This window comes from Papilio machaon, chromosome 3 (assembly GCF_912999745.1).
Source record: "Papilio machaon chromosome 3, ilPapMach1.1, whole genome shotgun sequence".
Lineage (NCBI taxonomy): Eukaryota > Metazoa > Arthropoda > Insecta > Lepidoptera > Papilionidae > Papilio > Papilio machaon.
The window spans coordinates 2,988,669-3,010,859 of NC_059988.1; the positions used below are offsets into that span (position 1 = coordinate 2,988,669).

The 22,191-nt window shown below is 34.5% G+C and overlaps 6 protein-coding genes and 1 long non-coding RNA gene across 7 annotated transcripts; 3 read left to right on the forward strand and 4 right to left on the reverse strand.

The window, feature by feature from the left end:
- The first annotated feature begins 277 nt into the window (after positions 1-277).
- LOC106712275 (transient receptor potential cation channel subfamily V member 5) lies at positions 278-6,717 on the forward strand. The gene is made up of 16 exons (XM_045686576.1): positions 278-368; positions 626-804; positions 940-1,068; positions 1,276-1,414; positions 2,132-2,321; positions 3,117-3,270; positions 3,409-3,663; positions 3,897-4,137; positions 4,234-4,356; positions 4,532-4,623; positions 4,728-4,852; positions 4,938-5,072; positions 5,215-5,324; positions 5,451-5,632; positions 5,865-6,107; positions 6,565-6,717. Exons 1-16 carry the CDS (start codon positions 278-280, stop codon positions 6,715-6,717), a joined length of 2,541 nt encoding a protein of 846 aa, XP_045542532.1.
- A 2,003-nt stretch (positions 6,718-8,720) lies between these two features.
- On the forward strand, positions 8,721-10,078 carry LOC106712375 (velvet complex subunit B). The gene is made up of 2 exons (XM_014504898.2): positions 8,721-8,811; positions 9,043-10,078. Exons 1-2 carry the CDS (start codon positions 8,800-8,802, stop codon positions 10,066-10,068), a joined length of 1,038 nt encoding a protein of 345 aa, XP_014360384.2. The 5' UTR covers positions 8,721-8,799; the 3' UTR covers positions 10,069-10,078.
- A 179-nt stretch (positions 10,079-10,257) lies between these two features.
- On the reverse strand, positions 10,258-11,212 carry LOC106712386. The gene is made up of 3 exons (XM_014504911.2): positions 10,787-11,212; positions 10,389-10,583; positions 10,258-10,306 (listed from the first exon to the last, which is right to left on the reverse strand). Exons 1-3 carry the CDS (start codon positions 11,183-11,185, stop codon positions 10,274-10,276), a joined length of 627 nt encoding a protein of 208 aa, XP_014360397.2. The 5' UTR covers positions 11,186-11,212; the 3' UTR covers positions 10,258-10,273.
- Positions 11,213-11,610: 398 nt separating this feature from the next.
- Positions 11,611-12,111, reverse strand: LOC123723567. The gene is made up of 3 exons (XR_006756788.1): positions 12,051-12,111; positions 11,906-11,971; positions 11,611-11,828 (listed from the first exon to the last, which is right to left on the reverse strand). It is a non-coding gene; the product is annotated as an uncharacterized LOC123723567 (long non-coding RNA).
- Positions 12,112-12,167: 56 nt separating this feature from the next.
- Positions 12,168-13,183, reverse strand: LOC123723539. The gene is made up of 4 exons (XM_045686577.1): positions 12,971-13,183; positions 12,804-12,890; positions 12,292-12,467; positions 12,168-12,225 (listed from the first exon to the last, which is right to left on the reverse strand). Exons 1-4 carry the CDS (start codon positions 13,094-13,096, stop codon positions 12,168-12,170), a joined length of 447 nt encoding a protein of 148 aa, XP_045542533.1. The 5' UTR covers positions 13,097-13,183.
- Positions 13,184-13,842: 659 nt separating this feature from the next.
- Positions 13,843-16,937, forward strand: LOC106712274. The gene is made up of 10 exons (XM_045686578.1): positions 13,843-13,963; positions 14,222-14,323; positions 14,717-14,795; positions 15,047-15,230; positions 15,491-15,712; positions 15,816-15,965; positions 16,047-16,118; positions 16,304-16,429; positions 16,588-16,758; positions 16,863-16,937. The coding sequence occupies exons 1-10, from the start codon at positions 13,843-13,845 to the stop codon at positions 16,935-16,937; spliced, it is 1,302 nt and encodes a 433-aa protein (XP_045542534.1).
- Positions 16,938-17,396: 459 nt separating this feature from the next.
- LOC106712273 lies at positions 17,397-20,002 on the reverse strand. Its single transcript, XM_045686581.1, has 6 exons — positions 19,827-20,002; positions 19,378-19,524; positions 18,928-18,983; positions 18,750-18,823; positions 18,217-18,673; positions 17,397-17,422 (listed from the first exon to the last, which is right to left on the reverse strand). Exons 1-6 carry the CDS (start codon positions 19,994-19,996, stop codon positions 17,397-17,399), a joined length of 930 nt encoding a protein of 309 aa, XP_045542537.1. The 5' UTR covers positions 19,997-20,002.
- Between the last annotated feature and the right edge of the window lie 2,189 nt (positions 20,003-22,191).

Consider the following 22,191-nt stretch of genomic DNA (forward strand, 5'->3'; position numbering starts at 1 on the left):
CGTACATTCTGAGTACGTTGATTTTTTCTTAGTACATTTTCATCATCTACATAGTACCTGAGAAGATCAATAGACCAATGTTTGTACCGTAGAAAATGTTACTCGGAATCAAAGTTACTGAAGTAGTTATGGAAACCGCTTCGTTTTATCAATAGTTTTCAGCTTGGTAAAGTAAATTCGTTACGAACGAATGTATTTTATAATCAGTCCACTTATTAGTAGTTAGTAGCTTGTACGTAGTACTTAAATATAAATAAATTAAAATAAAAAGTTTACAATGGGTAACACAGAGAGTAATGTAACGAGTGGTGTGAAGAAGCAAGCGGGAACATCGGAGCAAAAGCTTTATAAGCTCGTTGACGTGAAAGGTAAGTTGGGCTTTATTTTCAGATTTATCGTGAGAATTTATTTTAAAATGTGGGGCATTGGTTGGGACTTCCTAATTCATGTTTCTAAAGTTAAGTTGCTGTCACTGGCTACTTTTAGGAAGATTAATTGTCATTAACACTTTAAAATAAGCACTTGAGCAGACAAAGAAAACAAGATAATGCCTTAAAAAAAAGTGCAAATGCATGTAAAAAGTTTTTGGCATCTTTATTATATTACATAAGGAAACTGTTTAAAGGTGGAGGTCTACTGGTAGATATGATGAAGAGAGCTGTGCAGAACAAACAGTATGCTGAAATTGATCACGCCATTAAAACAAAGGTGGAACCATTTCTGTACAATAAAGGTAAAGGACGCTACTGTCCCATATCGCATATCGTTCTGCTGAGAAATAAGGAAAGACCTAGGCATAAACTGGTGAGTGGGTCTACTATAAAAAGTCTTTGACACAACATTTTTAGCTTTGAAAGTATTTTTGAAGTAGCTTTGAAAGTCAAATTGAATTTTACATTTGTACGATGTCGATGACTGAATATTGTTCTTACATTTTAGTTGCCACCTTTAAGAGGCATGGAAAATCCCGATGAAGAGTTTGATGTAGAAAAGGATTGGCCTGTTGTGACACAAGAAGAATATGACGCAAACCCTTCAGGTTATAGAGAGCTGTGCTGGGACTTGAAGGTAACATAGTAAATAATAAAATGTACATGGATTCATGTGGAATAACATTAGCAAGAAAGAAGCATTAGAAGATTTTATAAATAGCTGTAAAGATATATAATGTAGATGACTATGAGTGTACAAACCGGATAATGGTATTGGAGGATCAATCAAAATTGAAATCTATGAATTTCTGTAGCTAGCTTCATTCTGTGTATTATTTTGCAGGAGCGTGGGGCTGTTGGAGAAACAGTACTTCATATCTGCCTCTTGAACGCCTCATCTCTACATTCTGACTTGGCGAAGAGACTGTTGCGATTCTATCCGAAGTTGATCAACGATGTGTACATGAGCGATGAATATTATGGTATGGACTTTTCATGTTAAGTGATTCGAACACTAGAGTTCTCTAATATAACTTACAAAACTGTCTCGTCTATAAAGATGAACAGTTTATCACTTTCTTCTCAACCTCTTACTTATGAAAATTATGGTATAAACTTTGTAGATTTTTCCTTAAACGTTTACTTTATTAGGAGACAAAGGAAAAGTTTTGGCCTTACTACTATACATCTAACTAACTACAAGACTCAGGTCCCTATCAATATCGTTTAGGACATTACATAAAGTTCCGTTATCCGTTACACGAATTAATATAAATTGACCTTCTGGCCTTAAATGCTTTATGGGATCAATTTGATAGAGCTGCTGATAAAACTTTCTCTAAGATAAGGCGAAAATTTATTAGAAAAACTCAACCGTTATTAAACTACTTTTTGTACCACCGTATATTGAATTCGAAAAAAGATTGCAAAATAAATGAATAATTTCTAGACGACTAAGTTAGTTCTCACATCAAACCGAAATCAACCGCTTCTTCATTCATTCATATTATTGTCTCTTTTATTCTCTATCATAAAACTGAAACAAAACTTTTTTGTAAGCATGTTTCAACAGTGGAAATTGAAAGTAAAATGACACGGAAACGCAAAGACGACACGTTTCACGGACGTCCACATCCCTAGAACTAGAACCATGCATTTTGGAAATGCGCTGTAACTCTTAAATAAATATATTTCCTCAGGCGAAAGCGTACTACACATGACGATAGTGAATGAGGACTTAACTATGGTGAAGTTCTTACTGGATGCAGGCGCGGACTACCACGAGCGGTGCTACGGCAACTTCATGTGTCCAGAAGACCAGAAGGCCTCTCGCTCCGATTCCCTCGACCACGAATGGGTTAATGTTCAGCCCAACACTAACTATGACGGGTATTAAAATTCTATTTTATAGCTGAATCCCATAAAAAAGCTAAAACATAAACACAACAGGTTTACGTCCAGCTGTGGACTAACGCAAGCTGATGATGATTAGTTGATAAGGATAAAGCAAAAAAGTTTAATAAACAAATTACCAGAAGAAAACAATTATAACTGATTATTACGTATTGGAAATTTAATATTAGCTTATTAATTAGTAGTAGAAATATTAATATTTGTGTTGGTGCCAATGATACTACGTGTTTGTATTGAAGCTTTTTTAACAATTACGCTTTACTGTTTTCTTATGATCATATTTTAATTTTTTTATAACTTTACATCAATCGTTCGTTCGTTCGTATTTCTTTTCTAGTACGTAGTATGTTTACTTAAACGACCGATTCTCCTCTTCGAAACGTTTATAGTGCGCATACATTAAGTTGGAGCGCTTTTGGGGGATACGAAGTAAAACGATTTAGAATATACGAACATATATGAACACCTAAGTGTACCATCCATCATTATATGAGGGGGCCCTTGAAGAGCGTATAATGTGATTTTTAGTCTGATACTTCTTTTGCGCCACTTAGTTGTTGATTACGTTAGAAAATATTTTGAACATATTCTTGTAGAAACGTGTAAAAGAAACATTAAAAACTAACTTCAATAGCTTTTCAAAATTGTAATCAACATTCCATTTTTTTTTTTCAAATTTTTGTAGCTTTTCTAATTATGGATTCGAACTTACCACCAAATGGTACATCATCTTTACTGTGAATTATGAACCTATTCACCACATTATTTTAGCTACGTGTACTGGGGGGAATACCCACTCAGCTTTGCAGCGTGCCTGGGGCTCGAAGAATGCTACCGACTTATCTTGGCGCGAGGAGCAGACCCCGATAAGCAAGACACCAATGGCAATACTGTTCTACATATGCTCATTATATACGACAAAATGGTAACCTCATTAAATTGCCTAATTATGTCAAGTAATCAAAATTCTGTGAATCTCCACAGATATTAATAAGTAACTACTGAAGTTAATATATTCAGAAATTGAAATTTAGTAAAGTTAGAGATCTGGCCCATTTTTCAGAGCACATTCGACATGGCATACGAAGTGGGCGCGTCACTAAGCATCCGCAACGTTTTAAACTTGACACCTCTAACCCTAGCCGCTAAGCTGGCTCGTATTGAGCTGTTTGTTCACATTCTGAACATCGAACGCGAGATCTACTGGCAGATAGGGGCCACCACCTGCGCCGCCTACCCGCTCGGACTGGTTGACACTATTGATACCGAGACTGGATTGATTTGTAAGGATTCGGCGCTTAATTTGGTCGTGTTCGGTGTAAGTTTTTTATAAATAAAATTAAGACTGTCCAATTATTGATCCTTTTATTTATAGCCGGAGATTAACCGCCTATTTTTAAAGTAGAAGGAAACAATAGACGGAACTGATTATATGATAATTACGAGCCTACATTTCAAGTGGTCGTGATACTTCTCTGCCATTGGCTTTAAAACCGTAGCTGGTTAGTTGGGTTGTTTATTTTTTGACAAGATCAATTTTTACAATTTCAGGAAAAAGATGAACATTTAGAGCTCCTAGACGGCATGCTGATCGATCTTTTGAAGACCAAATGGAACACGTTCGTGAAGTTTCGTTTCTACCGCCGTTTTATATTCTTTTCGTTTTACTTCCTGGTGTCATTGGTTTGTTTTACTTTACGTCCGGGTCCGCCGGAAAGAACCACCAACTCCACTGTTTTAAACACTACGGTTGTCCATAACATTAACTATACAGAAGCAACTTCAGATGTTGGTAAGACTTATCAGTAATTACTACATTATTAAATATTCGCATACGACAAGTTCTTATGCTACTGGTACTAAATTATAACAAGCTACTTGTTTACAGAGAATTGTACGATTATAAATGGCGGAGAGTTTGACTCAAGTGCTGTGGAGGTGTTGAATATTAGCAAGCCCGGTCCACGCTGCAGCCGCTTTAAAAGTCATCCGAAAGATAAAGATAAAAGTAATTTTCCCTTTTAATGACTCGATTTATAGTAATTAAAAATACATACAAAGTCATACAAACTTACTATTAAGATAGAATATATTTTTGTTTGCAAACCTTGACTTCGAAAAACGAATAAACTGATTTTAGTAATGCTACTAGAAGCTAGATTAAGAATACAATAACACATTTTTTTCAGAACCACGACGAGAGAATGATATGGAGGGCTGGTGGGAAGATCTTACTGAAGAGTGTAGACTCATGAATCTTGATAGTTGGCAAGCGAAAGTAAGTATTTTCTCTCAGAAATAATTATTCCGAACAACTCTAGTGCAACTTATGCTTTGCTTGCAAAAGAATACCTATTTAATATCGATAATCTAATTTCAAAGGTCAGAATTTCCGGCGAATTGCTGTTGTGGGTGGGAGCGTTGGCTTACATAGGAGCCGCATTACGAGAAGCAAGATTCTTAGGATTGAAAATGTTCTTTGAAAATCTAAGCACGGTTCCTTCAAGGTACTTAAAATACAAGCTTACAAATTGAATTATTATAAGTATTTTTTTATCCTAATGAGCTTGAATAATCTTGTGGAATTTTTAGAGTTATGTTTTTATTCTCCTGTCTACTAATGCTGGCGTTGCCAACTCTGAGACTCTGGTGTGCTGATGAAGAGGAGGATCACGTAGCTGTCATTATCATGCTTACCACTGCTCCCTATTTCTTATTCTTTTGTAGGTTAGTATCGAGAGACAGGATTTATTCTATCATACAGAGTAGTTACATTTCAAGTAATAAATTGGTGATGATTTTTTGCAATCATTAGGTGCGTTAAGTTCGTAGTGCTAAATTTACTGAATTTGCTCTGTATTTTCAACAGGGGTTTCAAAACCGTCGGCCCGTTCGTTGTGATGATATATCGCATGGTGATGGGAGATCTTTTGCGTTTCGTTTGCATATACCTTGTATTCGTAATGGGTTTTTCACAAGGTATGTATGATTAAATAAATTGATTAATGACGATGGTTGATGATAAATTGCGTGGTTAAATTATGGAAGAATATTTCACTAGTAGCCGTATATGTTTTATCACTTCAATTTTTTTATTTTTTTTAGCGTATTATGTAATATTCTTATCATTTGACAATCCTAACACGCCGGAGGGAGTAGATGATTCGGTCTCAAACCCCATGCCCTCGCCGATGGAGAGCATAATGGCTATGTTCCTTATGTCACTGACGTCATTCTCGGACTATTATAGCGCATTTGAACATACAGACCATGAAATTGAAGCAAAGGTAAAATGCAATATAATAAAGCGATAAGCAAGCAGTAGTAATAGTATTTATTGATCACATGATTGCATATTAACGAAGTCTGCAAAAGAGACTATCCATTTCGACCTAAAAATCGACCTAATCCCCATTGTTTGCAAACTAATCTCGTTAAAAATTGACCTTTAGTTTAGGTAAACCGCGTATAGAGTGAAACGGGACACTTTTGGCTTTAAAAATTGCCTTGAATTTTCAGTTCCTATTCGTGCTATACATGATAATAGTAGCGATACTCCTGGTGAACATGTTGATAGCAATGATGGGGAATACGTATCAGAAGATAGCAGAGACACGCAACGAGTGGCAGCGGCAATGGGCGCGCATTGTGCTTGTTGTGGAGCGGGGCGTGCCGCCGGCGCAGAGGCTAAAGCAACTCTTGACTTACAGCCAACCGATGGCAAACGGGAAGAGGGCGCTAGTGTTGCGGATCAATCAGAAGGTTAAGCTGTCAAATAATAAGATTTTTAGAACTAAAGAGCGTATAATAGTAAATTACTTACCTAGGGAGAAAAGTAGTACATTCTCACCCGCGGATTTTTCAATTGGCAATAGCCTCCCGTTGTGCGTATACGAAATTTTGCCCATCTTTATAAAAAGTTCCATCCCATTTTCTTCAGTGTATTTTCTTTGTCTTAAACGGTTTGGGAAACATATGGTTGCTAAATTGCCGGGAGAATTGGGTACTTATGTCCCACTTACCAGGGTCTAAAAGCGATTTTTTTATCCAGATGGGAAAAAAAAGTGTTTTAGACTTAAAGCAAAATTTATCAATTTAGGCTTGGGGAAAAGTTAATAATTTTTTTTAAATATGCAATACGAAATTATAAATATTGAAATTTATTAGATCTACATTTTGATAGAAATAGTGAAATAATTTTTTTTTTGTTTATATACAGGATGAAGATAAGGAAGAGATGAAGGAAATCTTAGAAATGAAGCGAACACACGACCGCATCGTAGCAAAGCGGAAACAACGCGAGGCGGAAATGAAGGGGATGAAAGGACGTCCGCCACCGGAGCCCGTCAAAGATTATCCCATTAAAAAATAAAATAAACAACAATGTAAACAACTGTAGATTGGATAGCAGAACTGTAATTTCAAGCTTTTAGCCTTAACACTGACATAAAATGGCAAAAAAATCTTTTAGGTTACAATTTCTTATCAGATTAGGTATTTAAATATATTTATTATTTTGTATTATAGTAGAGTAACATATAGTTTATTATATAGTTTAACAAATGAATGTTTTCTTTTATTCCGTAAATGGCAGCATTTTAATATTATTAAATGATAAATAAGCGACATAATTATCATATTTAGTAATGATGCATCCAAACAGTACGAACTACAAACAAAACGCGTATGGCAATGGAATGACATACGTTATGACGAAATACGACGGATGCGGACGAAATAGGATGCAAATTGTTATCTAAGACCGTCTGTTATGAAAGTGTCGCTCTAACTGACTTGCGGTCTATGGAGGATGGCTTACGAAGGTGTAAATTCGTGACCCAGCGTCGATTCCAGTGAATTTCACTATTACCTAATTATTTGCACCCCTATTTGGGCTACTCTTGTTAAGTAAATAGTTGGCAATGGAAACATCATTTTAGGGTTGTCGATATAAATTTATTATATTAATTTTTGCTCGATAAAATGGTGAATTTAAGTATATCGGTTACTAAGCAATAATTTGATTCATACAGAAATAATGAAGGATCTTAGCAATAAAAAATGCAAAGGTCAATTACGAAAAGACGGTACATTACGTTGAAAGCTTCTAGATCTAGATTGAAAGTAGTATTGATTGACAATTTAATAGCAACTGTAAAAATAAGTCGAAGCAAATAAAATCATTGAAGTAATTTAAAAACAAACTTTAAGATCAAATTTAGTTTTTGACAACCCTAATCTTGAGAGTTGTTTGAAGTAATACTATTGACATTGTGATTATCTTGTGACTTCATTGAACTAACAATGTATTCAACATTTCTTTCATAGGTCTCCGAAGCACGTGTCTATAAATCTATTGAGCACACAACTCATCGCTACTTACATGTTTGTCAATGCAATGTTTACTGTCTACAGAGTTTCAAAGCTGTTTGTGTTTATATTTTGCAGGTCACACACCAGGTTTGCATGATGGTTCTGATGTGAAATTGCGTTTTTTAATAAGTAACGTTGTAGTAACAGTAACACATCTTGAAAAATACCATTTACATTGCAACTTATACATATTTACTACTAGCTTTTACCCGCGATTTCGTCCGCGCGGAATAAAAAAAAATGCACACAAGATAAAAAAGTTCCTATGTCCGTCTCCTAGTTCTAAGCTACCTCCCCATCAATTTTCAGCTAAATCAGTTCGACCAATCTTGAGTTATAAATAGTGTAACTAACACGACTTTCTTTATATGTATAGATTATAAAAATAATGACTGTAAAAATAAGAAATCGCGTAGTATGTACATTTAATTTGTCAGGTTTTTTTTTTTGGTTTCATAAAATCGAAAATAAGTACTTATAGCTTACCTTCTACAAATTCGCACTTATATTTCGTAAATAATTATCATGTTACAATGACATTATTTTTCACCATGGTTTTGCGAAAGTGATACTTCGTCGTTTGTCTAACCTTGCCTAGGGCCTGCCTGATTTACGGTTCATTGTAAATCAAACGAAATAGATATGTTACCACAGATGTAATAATTCTGATTCCATGTGATATTTCAAACAGATATTGCATCATTGTAACCACCAAAAATATCTTGTAAAACAGTTAACATAGAGTTATATTTGTTATGTTTGTTTTTGGTTTTAAAGAGAACGAAGGATATGAGTGGGATTACAATGTGTTTTGGTAGTGAACACTTACATGAAGATTACTAACACGTATAACATTAACATATTTAACAAGGCGCTTAAAAGAAATAATACTAGATCTAAAAATTTAAGTCACAAAAGTATTGACATAGGAATGGTCATAGAGACGAACAAAATCTAAATAATTTTGTGTAATCGTAGTCAAAAGTAGGCGCGACCGCTAACTTTAGAGGTACACATGTAGAGGTGGTGGGTATAAAACTGTTAGATTGTTGGACATGCCGCACACAACACCACATCAGCCATGAGAAGCGCGGTGAGTGAGCACACGATAACAAAGTGAAAATTATGTATATGTGCCCCAAAGTCAATAGTTCAGCGAGCCCAACTAGTTTCTAATACAATCCAAACAGTGCGACTTGACCCATTAGCGAGTAGAATGAGTTCCGAGTTAACTATTCATTTAGTGTTTAGTGTTTACTGACTCTTTGATTGTTTAAGCTTAGAATGATAAGCAGATAAATAAAATGTAAGTAAATAATTTCAGGTACTGGTGGTAGCTCTGCTAGCGTCCGCAGCGGCGGAGGCTCCGTACCACTTGCCACGGCCCGCCTTCCACGCACCCTCCTTCAGCTATGGGCACCCTGCGCCGCCCCCGCCCCCGCCCCCGCCCCCGCCACCGCCCGCACCGCCTGCGCCCTTCCCCCAGCTTCCTCACCCCCACGTGCAGCAAGCGTTTCATGCTCCCCCCGCGCCACAACCTAACTTTATCCAATCTGGATACAATTACGCTCAGCCAATACCTTACCCTCAAATTCAATACCATCAACAACAAATTCAGCAACCACCTCTCCCACAAATATCATATAATGCACCATCCCTCCCTGTGAGCTATCCACGACCCCAACAAATTTACCACCAACCTATTCCTTCCTATAGTCAACCTCAAGCACATCCCTCATTTACCTATGCACCCCAATTTCCCGTAGAACCAATACGACCTCTACCAGCTTTTGTAGCACCTCAGCAATACTCTCCCATAGCACAGCAATCAGGTCAAGACTATGCATACCAACAACCGCAATCATCACCTCCATATGTATCTCAGTTACCATTACAGTCCCAATCTTTCAGCAACTTCCCATCCTCATCCCTATCCAGTTATCAAGCCGACTCAAACCAATACAACACAGCTGCACAGAGTCAAACGCACAGTGAAGTTCTCGATTCAACAGTAGTTAACCGTGTGCAAAACATTATTAAAGACAATGAGCATAAGTCTGCAAAAGAAGCGGGACTATTGTCCCTAGTGTCCGGTGTGTCATTAGAGAATGCTAGACCAAGCGTAGAAATAACATCCTTCGTGCAGAATTCAGCTGCTCCGAATAGAGTTATTGATACATCATCGTATTCATCAAGTTCGTCATCTTTATCCGGTGCATCTAGCCCGTCAGGAAGTCTGTCTTCATTTGGTTTAACAAACATTCAACCACAACAACAAAGTACAGGAGCAATTAGTTTAAGTTTCTTACCTCACACACAGCCAGCCACTTCTTATGGCCCACCGAATTAACTGTGTTATTTGAGTCTAAATAAAATTTTAATTTTTCTAAATAAAATGATTATTTAAAATTATATTTTTTTTTATTCAATACCCAATTTATTGTACACATTTGAAAGACGTAATAGATTGCGCTGTCTTCTCTTCATTGCTGACGAAACTATTAAATTTAAATAAATTGTGTTTAATCTTCTACTCTACGTAGTTAAATATTTTTTTACACGATCTTTAGAAGAAATGTATCTTCCGGCTAAAATCATGAACACATGTTATTTTCAAACACAAATACTAAAGAATTGTTGTAAAATTTAAAAATATACTTAAGTACTTACAAATCGTATTGAATGATCCGATGTCTGGACACCATGTACCGGTAATTCTTGTAAATTGAACGGTTCTTTGTATTTTAAAGTCTTCTTTCCGTTAAAGTTTATAGATGAACGTCTAATTTGTGGTGCTTGTTGTAACCGTGGCTCCAGAGGTTTGGGGCAGGGGCAACATGTTTGATGGAAGTTTTCTTGTGTAGTCTAAAATTACAAAAGTGTTTATATGTATTCGCAATTTTCACAACAACGCAGTAACTTTCTTCATTATTAATTCTTCAATTTAAGATTAAAAACATTAAGGCTGAAAAAAAACTACGTCATCTCCATCTTTAACGGGATTAAGGGTATTGAAGTAAACTGCCAAGTTTTTGGTAACCATATTATGTAATATTAATACAATTTACCTTTCTGCATATTTGCTGTTCTGTGCTTTCAAATTGTTGACGATCGTTATGTGTTTGAATATTACTCTTAGAACACTGAGAGTTATTGATTTTTGTTTGAACTTTCGTAGCTACTTTATATTGATTTAACGTATTTTTAATATCTCTACTATCTAAGTAACACTCGCAAGTAACATTTCTATTTTTTCGATATAGTTGTGAGTTGCGATCTTGTATTTCATTTGTTTGTTCACTACATTGTACCACAACTCTTGTCATTTCCTTACTCGTTTTTCTTTGTATTACATTTTTATCGTCATCGTATTCATTTCTATTTAAGTCATTTTGACTTATCTTCTTGAATACCTCCGACGTATTACATTGGTTTTGATAACGAGCTTCATCAAGAAAGTTAGACATTGAACATTGACAGATAACTGTTTTGTAATTTCTTCTAGAAGCTACTTTTTCATATGAACTTAAATCTTTTGAGTATAACTGATCACAACCGCAGATAACATCTTTAATGTTTGATTTATTCGACGGAGTTGAACATAATTTTTGATTCGTTAATCCAGGATATTCTGTAACGATTCTAGTTTCTTTTTGACTTCCTAGTGTTTTAATGTTACCTCTATTGACATTATGTGCATTTTCATGGAATTTACTATAGCTTACCTTGTTAAAAACATTGCGTTTTTCAATGTCAGAAGTAATATTGTTTGTTACACATTGACAACTGACTGATTTGCTTTGATTTCTTGTCGTAGGTACGTTATCATAATTAATTCCCGTTTCTAAATCGGTATTATAACAATTACAAATAACCTTTGTAGACTTTGCTTTCATTGGTGGAGATTTAAGATCAATTCTAAATCTTTCTTCACTCTTTTGACTTTTGTAACATTGGCTGACGTCGTAATTTGTAATAATTATATCATTTTCAAATTCATTCTTTGTTTTCGATATACCCATTAAACTTTTAGATCTCTGTTTAATATTTGTTGGGATTGCACTTTTGGAAGTGATAAAAGTGGTGTCGGATCGAATACAATACGATGTCCTGAAATTGAGAAAAAATGAAAACAGTATTTGAACAAAAACATATTGAAAATGCTATAGACTTCAAAATATATTTACTTCTGGCAGCATTCAGAAGCAGGTCGTGACATATCTTGAGGCCGTAATATAAATTCGAAACTCTGTCTGAAAGATAAAGGGCAACAAATTAAAATAGGTAAAAGAATTGGGGGTAGTTAGATGCTGTAAAAAAATGTTTACTAACTTTTCACATACTGTATCTATTTCAGTTTCATTTATATATCTACGTTTCTTTTTCCATGGGCTGTGAAAACATTGCAATTAATTATTTAATCTATAATTAAATCGCAAAATGAAATAATTAATCTAACCTTTTCAATCTTGGAAACTTTCTGATTTTGCGCGATGGATAATCTATCCTGAAAAAAACATGCATAAAGCTCCTTTCTTCCTTTATTATTTATTCACTTCAGCTAAAAATTTACCTGTTAATAGTTCTATCACTCTTAGTATAAGAACATTGTTTAGATCTGTACTGTAAGCAGTTGTTTTCGCACTGACTGTCTTGTAAGTACTCCTCGTACTTCTTGTCCAGCCACGTCGCGAACCCGCCTATGTTCGCATTGTTGCATGGTGCCACCGGTTGTGGAGATGGAAGTTCCTACAGAACTTATTATTTAGAAATCGCATTGATACTAAATACGTTATAGTAAGTAAGTTCCTTGAACTATATTAAATACGTTGTGATTTTACATGAGGTGACTTCGAATTATATCGGTTTACCAATTTCTATTCCCCAAATTTAACCCCACAAATTGATTGATTAAATAGCATTTAACCCCACAAATTGATTACGCTATCAAATTTAGAAGTTGGCGAAATTAGAAACAAAATCTTCTGCTTTATTACTCCTATTACAATACAAATTATAAATGTACTTAAATTTGAAGAACAGAAATGCTCGAATTGTTAGGTTAATAAAGTAACAGAGTTGTACCTGAGTATACCAACGGAAGGCTTTCACAAAACAATTGGGATTGTTTTTCTTGGTAATTTTATTTCTTTGGGGCAAATGGTCTTGGGCCTGTTTAAATGTTCCAATACTATAAGTTAAACTTACTAAGTATTCGTTGGTATACGGTACGAAAATAATTTAATACTTACAATATGACTATAATAGACGACAGGTTGACCTCCTACGTAGGGATAAAATGGAACATTTTCTGCACCTCTAAAGCCAGAATCGTAGCAATATCCTGCGCAATAATCATCATTTGATATTGAATACATTGAAAAATTTAAGATGTTCACTTGAAATTTTATACCAACTTATAAAAGTACAGTTTCATTGTATTTACAGATTTGTCAAAGTAAAGTCGAAATAGCACCAAAGTTGACATTTCCGTTGTTGACACTGACAAATTCATCAATGTTTTAATTTTCGTGACAACTGTAAGCCAGTTGTAGTGAGAATAATGGCCCATCGAATATGGTATATTGCTAACTAACTTTTACCCGCGACTCCGTCCGCGTGGAATAAAAAAATGCACACAAGATAAAAAAGTTCCTACATGTATGTCCGTCTCCTAGTTCTAAGCTACCTCCCTATCAATTGTCAGCTAAATCAGTTCGACCGATCTTGAGTTATAAATAGTGTAACTAACACGACTTTCTTTTATATATATAAGAAGATAACTTTGGCTACTTTCCTTACTGTTATAGACATCATTGATATTTTTGGCATTATAAAAATATTTTTTTTCATCCAGTGATTATTTTCAAACATTATTTTTATATAAACCAAATTCCCAATCACCATTTTTGAGATTTCACGATCGTGGCTTACATGATTTGATAATGCTCCTTGCATTTCAACAAAGTAATAATGTTACAATATATTTTGTTGTTAATAATCTTTGTTTCAAGTACAAAAGGTTACACCAACGTTTTATTCACAATATCGGAACAGAAGGATTCTAATTCGAGCTGTAAATAATTTTAATTGTAGTATTCTAGTTACATGTATTTAACTTACCATGGGTTTCCATGCCCGAAACATATTTATCGAATCATCGTTCCTTGTGCGTACTGCAAAGGAATGGAACAAGTTGCCGGTGTCAGTTTTTCCGTCCAATTACGACGTGGGGGCCTTCAAGAGTAGAGTGAATAGGCATTTAAAAAGCTAGCGCGTGCCATATTTAGACCACATCATCACTACATCAGGTGGGATCGTGGTCAAGCGCTAGCTTATTCAATATAAAAAATATATATTATCCCTCCAGTCTCACTGAAAAAACTGGGTTAACATATCTTTGGTAAGGTTTCTTCGCCAGATCAAATCCACTGCCGTACATAGCATAGCATACTTAAGTAGATCAGAGGTTAATGAAAAATGTGGTAATGTTATCTTTTCAGATACAGATTGCTTCGAATATCAAGAACCAAATGTGAGTGTAACAACTAAGAAGTCGAAAATACACGTGGAAGCAACTACCTTGAACTATGCTGTCGAAAATGGTACCCTTGTGTTACTTTTAACTTAATAATTTATTTGGTATTATGACAACACAAATATTCAGATTAATACTAAGTTTAAACTATTAAAAATTCGAAAATTTTAATTTAAAAAGTTCTAGTCGCTTATCGGACAAATTGTTCTGATTTTGTTGAATTAAAAATTTTCTTTTGATGTTTTTTATAAAACATCAGAAATGTTGTTCTTGATCAAGTTTGTATTCCTCAGAAGTCGTTATATATTTCGATTTCAGATCCAATGGAGATGTTTCGAGATATATTGAATAAATATTTATATGGCCCTTCACCTACCAATGAAAGTATGTATATGTTATTAGTTAACAATGATAAATGAATTAATATGTACTAAGTAATTAATGAAATTGTAAAATGTAGGGGACAAATACAAAAACCGTTTGATTGGGTCCAAGAATAAGACCATACCGTACCAGTATCCAACAGGACATGTGTTGCGGTTAGTTGTGAATAATATATTCTGGTACTAAGTACCAGAATATATTATAATATAATTAAATTAGCTTTTAGCTGTCAGTTAGTCCAAGGTGCCACAGTACTACACATCCATCGAGTTATCTTTTCAAAGTTGATTAACTGCTGATCTAGGAAACATTAAAGGGAAGTAAAGCAATCTTGAAATCTTTGCCAAGGGACGTTTTAGAGCACATTTTACTACTGAGTTAGGAACAATTAGTGTGTGAATAACAGTGCGGAGCTATACCAGAACAAAAGCGGCGTGCATCTCCCAATGTCGGAGTTCATGCATCGCGGCCGCTGTCGCCTCAACGTCACCAATGACTTCATGCAGACAGCCGTCGACGCGTTTGCCATCTTCCTGGAGGGCGATCTTAATGACATTTTAAGACTACCTCCAACATACGTGCTACATTCTGTTAGTTTGTTATTTGCTAAGTTATATAAAATACTTAAGTAACTAGTGTACTGCTGCAGGAACTACCAAGCAAATTTACTTACAACAATAGTGATTCCTTGACCCTTTACAATTTCCTGCTAATCGCAATTTAAACATTTTTCAGTAACACCACAAAATGTATCGATTATAAATTATACGATCATAACCGTTTTACTATTCATTAAAATGAAAGATGTTAGGGTTAGTATTTAAATAGTTAATGTTTCTAATTTCTTAAGGCTCGGACCATCTCGATGATGAACATAGCTCGGGAGAAACTAGCAGCGACCTGGACTGTGGTCAAAGAAAACAAACCCAACGAAGAGATCACGATACAGACTTTAGAGCTGTATCGACCTTTATTCAAATACCTTAACGGGAAGGAGATTGCTAAGCTTAACTTGACTGACAATCGAATTTTGACTTATATAGGAACACATGCTGAATTGAACAGGCACCAAGTAAGCCAATAAAAATGTTTTCCTAAAAATAACACCCCAGAACTATTAATTAAAGAATTGATGCAAAATGTAAAGTACGCACTTCATTTGTAACTTGTAACAGGTCGGCGTTGTAGCAAGTAAATACATAAAGCTCAACCGACGATGGTCCGAACCTAAGTATCTCAATTTGATGAATAACTTGTTGTGCGGAGTACCGATGACATATATGCGAAGAATACCAGAGAATACCTACCTCCAACTTACTCATCAGGTATATTAAAATAGTACAGCAAATGCCTGACAAAAGAGAATAGCAAAATCACATCATTTTTTTAAAATATTAATTCCACAGCTATTTTATCACATACGCGCTTGTGATCCTTTACAGCGGCGGTTTTATTTAGCTATGATGACCAAAAGTCAGGTGAGTCAAATTGTAATAGTGATAACTTTATAAGTTCAATATAAAATGTTATTAAGCTGTTGGTTTGTATTGTATTAACGAAATAAATTATGCATTTAATCGTAGTACGGAATATATTCAGTATAGTTATTTCTTGAACACTAGAAATTTTGAAGAGTAATATTATTGCTAACAAAAACTCGCAGGCGCTTGGCAAATCGTACAGTTGGAACGCGCGTGACGTATCGCGTTTGGGTCTTCTTTTGGCTGAAGTGGATGGACCTGACTTGAGTGCTATTAATCCAGAAGCAGTAGCCGGGATAACTGCACACGTAAAATCTCTATATCATTACATATTCAGGCTACATTCAAAGTGTTACAAATTTGTTTCCTAAAGTATGATTTGAAAAAAACATGTTGAACGGAAATTTTCAAACATTGCTAATCAATTATATTCTCTGTATAATTAATTAAGTTTTATTAATTCCAGGTAATGCAGATAATGAACGCGCAAAATTTACTTTATTTCACTGACTTGCAACTAAAGTATATGGGACAGAAACCCTTAAACATTCTCACTGGTAAACTCAAGTATTACAAAGATGGAACGAAAATCTACAACTCTAAATTAAAACTAAAATCCGCCATTACTCTGCCATTTGTTCTTTTATTTTTAATATGTAAATAAGATACTGTAAACTTAAAAAAAAGGAATAAAACCACAATTTCTTTTCATTCGATGTTGTAATTTTTAATTTTATAAAGTGGTGGCAAATGGAAACTATACCGACCATCCGTACGATATCTTGCTTCCAACTACAACAAAAAAATATATTCTGAATCATGAAGTAAACCATATAATTTCGAAAACAATACTATAGGTACATATAACACTGATAAATTCTTACCATTATGTTATACCAATTGGTTTGGGTACTGCTGTTGACGAATGTCTGAATATTATCCGGTTTCTTTGACATCTGATTTGAATATTCGTTAATGGCAACTATCAGTTTTGGAAACTGTAAAAAAAAAACAAATTAATATCGAAGTTCCAATGAAAAAAATCTTAACTACTTTAGTTATGGTAGTTATTAGCTAACGTGTTAAGGATGTTGTACATTTTATTGTAAGTTGTTAAGCTTACCTCATCACTATTTAAATTATCATTACACGTATTAGTTTCGTGACTACATGAAAGTTTTTGCACGGACGTTATTGTTAATGTTTTCTCCTCACATTCCTCATAATTATTTGTAGCTATTGTTTTAGTGTTAGGATTAGCTTTTTGTTGTGTACTTAGCACATCATTTCTGCATTCGCATCTAAAAATGTAAGATTAATTGTACTAGACAAAAAAAAAAAAAAAAAAATCGATGTATAAAGTTCTAAAATTAATGTTTTTCTTACTTATTTGCTTCTATTGCAGAAGCTAATTTGTGCAAAATGTCTTCATTACAATTATTTTTGTATTTGATATTTAACTGTGGCAGACGATGTACATTAACGCAATCGCAACATGAACAATTAATAATCACTATTTTGTTGTCATCTTTTATTATATTTTTAAGTTCGTCATCTGACTGTTGAGGAATATATTCTGTTTCAATTATATTTTCGAAAATTTCTTCATTTAACTGTTCATAAAAATTTACTTGTGTTTCTTTCTCAGTTTTCATTATGGTAATACAAGCTTGTGTTTCGTGTGTAGTTTTAGCGTTTATTTGATCAGACATTACAGATACGCTACAGTTTGCAATTTCTAAATTTAAATGCAACTTTAGTATTTTATCGTTATTTAATATAGCAACGTAATTATTTAGCTGTTTACGTGTTTCGCAGCATTTTAAACACGTTTGAATTTCAATAGGCACTTCAGAATTTGTATCATTTTCAGACGTTTCCATGTTATTTTTGTTTTCTGCTTGAATTATAGATTTCTTACTACATTTACTATTACAGCAAGTGCAACATGTTTTTATACATTTAATATCAGCGTAAGATAAACTTTTGTTTTCAACGCCTATATCATTTGGTGCTTCATCATATTTTATTCCTGTAATTGACAAATATTCTTTTTCTGGATTTTTGTAAATGTTCGATATTATTATTTTCTCACCATTTACTACAGAGTTATTATTTTTTTGATTATCTACATTTTGATAGTTTACTTTTGCTGAACTTATTTTTTCAGCAGAGCGATTGGCACTTTTAATTACATTTTCAACAACATTAAAGCTTGTAATATTATTCGATGGAAAAATCTGGTTGTCTTGATTATCTTTAATACTGTTATTTAAATCTTTTTCTTTAGAATGTGCTAAAACCAATTTCTTTAAATCAGGTAGTTTCTTATGAAAATCTCCCTTTGTCTTCATCAGCACTTTTTTGGATGCTGCTGTTATTTTTAAAGGACTTCTTTTCTGTCGAAGTGCGATTTGTGGAATTTTCTTTCTTTGGATATGTTTTAGATCAGGGCTCTTACTTATTTTTTCTCGACCTTGGGGTGGTTTTATATTAACAATGTAAGGTTTTATTAGACTTCTTTTGAGTTTATCTACAACTGCTGGGTTTGGCTGTAAAATACTTGAAATAATAACAAACCATTTAAGAACTATGAAAGTGTAGTATTAATGAATTAGTCATACGTACAACTTCTTTCTTATTTTTATGACCATAATTTTCATTATTTACTTGTGATTTTATTGTAAGACTTTCAGTGTTACCTGAAAATAACTATTTTCAACTAATTATGTACTATATACAAAAGTAGCCTTTTAATTTTAGCATAATATGTTTCTGTGTAACTATATATAATGATAACGAGGACCTTTTGTTGATGAGTCCATGCTATTTGATATTTTTAATAACCTCTTTTCCCACGATCTGTGAAATAAAACAACGTAACACATCGTAAATTTGTTATTTCTGTCGCTAAGTATAGGTTAATTGACTATAGTGGTTACAAGGTATGTTTAAAAATATGATATGTGATTTATCTTTTATGTAGCTAGAAATTTTGACTTGGGCATGTTATGAGGAGGGAAGAATCGCATGTGGCAAAGAGAACGTTAAGTGTTAGTGTGAAGGGGTACACCGGTAGAGGTAGGCCTAGGAAGAGATGGATGGATTGCGTGAAAGATGACATGATCAAGAAAGGGGTGACATTGGAGATGACGGCAGACAGATTCATTTGGAGGACGGAAACCTGGTGCACCGACCCTACGTAGGCGGGACAAGGTCAAGGAGATGATGATGAGATAGAAATATTCACACTTACCTAGTGGCTCTTATTAGATAGTTTTCATATCCAGTTTGGATAAAAGGCGCGGGAGGTTTGACGGCCACGTACGCCGCTTGATGGATCAATTGAGAAGGATCGTCAATTTTATGTCCACTAATAGTATAAATGTCTATAACAGTATCACTGCAAACATTTAACATAACTGCAACATAGCTGTCGTATTTTTTGTTAATCATCAATTATTTTAATCTACAATTACTTCGTAAATCTTTAACCGCTGTTTGTTGAGTTTTAGCTTTGTATTTGTTCTATTCAACTCTGAGTATTTATTTAAATAAAGTACTTATTTTAATCAGCCACTACTTATTTGTCTTGTTGCAAAATATTCACTAAATATTCCCTGTCAAACCTTCAAAATGTTATTGGTCTAAATGGAAATAGTTTTTAGTACTCATTACACTTAAGGAAGTCAATTAATGACTTACTCAACTCCGAAATGTGAGCGCCCTAAGCTTTTTAGGGTGTCATCCCACATCAGAAATGCATCTGTATTCAGATGGTACTTCCTTGGGGGTGTGCTATGATCACCATTAGAGAATAGGAAAATATCAACAGCTTCTAAATCTCTAACATCGCCCACCGTTAGCTCCGTCATTATTGAATACTCGTTTTTTTATAGACACTAAACAGGGAATCTAATAAGTGTGATGTGAAGATTATTATATAAAATTGTCCGTACGTATCATATGCTTTTAACCTCTATATAACTTTCTTCGAAAACAGATAAATTTTAATAATTTTAAAATTAATAAGAAAAGATAATAATTGATTAACAATAACACAGATCACATTGAAGATTTTACTTTTGCTTCAATAAATTAACACCAAAATATCAAGTTGAGCGACATAATGTCACTGATGTCTTGTCATATTGACGTAAAAAAAACTCACAATCAAGAATAACAAAAAGTTTGTAGTTTTTTAGCCATTTTTCTCCAAAGCTAATGGGACTTAGCATTAAAATTTGTTAAAGGTAGGGAAAGCTTTAACATTAAAAAATAGAACATGAGCCATATAGGGTACCCTTCAGAGGTGCGGCGGTCATTGACCCCGTGGTGCTGGGTGGTAATAAAGCAGAGCATGGGCGCGGTTACAACCCCATACTCGATAACTACTACTATTTACTACTCATTTCCTAGAGGAAATGATTTATCGCGCCGTGTTTGAGGAGGCGGCTTCACTTGTATACTTTCATTAAAAATTGTTTACTTTATAAAAATAAAGGAATAAGGTCAATTATGGTCAGAAGTCAAAGCTTATTAGCGGATACGAAGCACAATTTGGCAAGTCCTATACGTAGGATTATGTACAAATAAATATATTTCGGGATTATTTTCTTATTAGATTATTCAGAATATGGGTGTGAGAATTTGGATAGTTCAAACGTTTAATTTTGACTTTAAATGAAATCTTTTTCTAGTAAAAAATATAGCCTATAGCACTCGATGATAATGTAGTTTCACAACAGTGTAAGAATTTTTCTAACCGATTCAGTAGTTACGGTGCCTATTCAATGCAGATAAAATTTTTTTTTTTTTTTTAACTCAGTGCGGACGGAGTCGCGGTCGACAGCTAGTATTGATATATACATCATAGATAGTACCTCCGGTTTGGACATTAATCATGGTCCCCAAACTCTGTTCATTTATATTCATGTTTTCACTTCACTCTCTATTTTAGATGCGACATGTAAGTACGTATTCGATTTCTACGGTAATTTGGTCTTACTAGTGGACAATCAAAAGACCTGATGAATGATATCAAGATTTAAGGGTGTCGATGAATAAAATTTAATACAATTTTTATTTTTGTTATGGAATGAAATATTTATTTTGATTTGCTGTACAGGTAATACGATGTATAGGATTTATTGTGTCTATAATGGAACGTCAATTTACGTCAGTTTAATAAGTGCTAAATATCATACACATACAGTTTTAAGCAATTAAAGACATGTTCACACTACAAAGCATTAAGTTGACTGTAGCCAGATTTTATGAATTGTTTTTGGTGGTTTAACATATCGCTACGAGCCCACCATTTCACAGATTGGAAAAAAAAACTAGAGAAACGTAAATAAACACAACGGCACGCGCTATTCGCGGCGTCCGTCGTCGTCGTCGCGTCGGCGCGCATGCGTTCTCTGTACTAGTTATGCTCTATGGCGCGCCCATAGACTGCAGTTGCATTAACTTTATTTAAATTATTAATAAATCATGATATTGTTATTTTCTTAGCAATTTCTAGGTTTTAAATTTTACTGCTTTGGAATGTACAAAGTTTTATAGGCCGATCTTGAAATATGTCTCGTCTCAGGATTACAAATAAATGAGTCAACGTTTTACACACTTTCATCATGAATCTTTGTAATAAATATTGGTATGGGTTCTACCTTCACATTGTTTTCGTTTAGTAGTTATCCATGTATGAACATTGCTCTTTGCGAGTAAAACAAAACATGTGTTATACTATTAATATGGCACATGGGCCGGCAACTCTATTTTTGGACAGTGAAAACACTAGACGTTTCCTTTCGTAATTCAGTCTGCTCACTAATATGGTAATCGCGCTAAAGCTAAGACAGTTATCATGAAAGTATTGGTATAGTGGAATAGTCGTAATTTATCAGGTGGTAACTGAATGAGCGCGGAGGACATGTGGGACGGGAGCGTGGCGCGTGGGGCGGCGGGGCACGTCTCTCTCCGTCGTCGTCGCGTCGCTTTGCCCGCCGCCGCCGCGCCGCCCGTCTCCCGCCGCCCGCCTCGCCGCTCGTCTCCCGTTGGCGGCCGC

Bases quoted from the DNA above. Each gene is read 5' to 3' on its own strand.
- LOC106712275 (XM_045686576.1), top strand. From the start codon at position 278: ATGGGTAACACAGAGAGTAATGTAACGAGTGGTGTGAAGAAGCAAGCG. The intron at 4,624-4,727 runs GTAAGTATTTTC...CTAATTTCAAAG, and splicing joins TTGATAGTTGGCAAGCGAAA to GTCAGAATTTCCGGCGAATT. The intron at 5,633-5,864 runs GTAAAATGCAAT...TTGAATTTTCAG, and splicing joins ACCATGAAATTGAAGCAAAG to TTCCTATTCGTGCTATACAT.
- LOC106712386 (XM_014504911.2), bottom strand. From the start codon at position 11,185: ATGTCTAACTTTCTTGATGAAGCTCGTTATCAAAACCAATGTAATACG. The intron at 10,584-10,786 runs GTAAATTGTATT...TTGTAATTTTAG, and splicing joins AACAGCAAATATGCAGAAAG to ACTACACAAGAAAACTTCCA. The intron at 10,307-10,388 runs GTAAGTACTTAA...TCATGATTTTAG, and splicing joins CGGATCATTCAATACGATTT to CCGGAAGATACATTTCTTCT.
- LOC123723539 (XM_045686577.1), bottom strand. From the start codon at position 13,096: ATGTATTCAATATCAAATGATGATTATTGCGCAGGATATTGCTACGAT. The intron at 12,468-12,803 runs GTACAACTCTGT...TAAGTTCTGTAG, and splicing joins CCTTCCGTTGGTATACTCAG to GAACTTCCATCTCCACAACC. The intron at 12,226-12,291 runs GTAAATTTTTAG...TGTTTTTTTCAG, and splicing joins AGTGATAGAACTATTAACAG to GATAGATTATCCATCGCGCA.
- LOC106712274 (XM_045686578.1), top strand. From the start codon at position 13,843: ATGGGTTTCCATGCCCGAAACATATTTATCGAATCATCGTTCCTTGTG. The intron at 14,796-15,046 runs GTTAGTTGTGAA...TGTGAATAACAG, and splicing joins CCAACAGGACATGTGTTGCG to TGCGGAGCTATACCAGAACA. The intron at 15,713-15,815 runs GTAAGCCAATAA...AACTTGTAACAG, and splicing joins CTGAATTGAACAGGCACCAA to GTCGGCGTTGTAGCAAGTAA.
- LOC106712273 (XM_045686581.1), bottom strand. From the start codon at position 19,996: ATGACGGAGCTAACGGTGGGCGATGTTAGAGATTTAGAAGCTGTTGAT. The intron at 18,674-18,749 runs GTACGTATGACT...AGTATTTTACAG, and splicing joins ATAAAAATAAGAAAGAAGTT to CCAAACCCAGCAGTTGTAGA. The intron at 17,423-18,216 runs GTGAGAAAATAA...TTACATTTTTAG, and splicing joins TAATAACTCTGTAGTAAATG to ATGCGAATGCAGAAATGATG.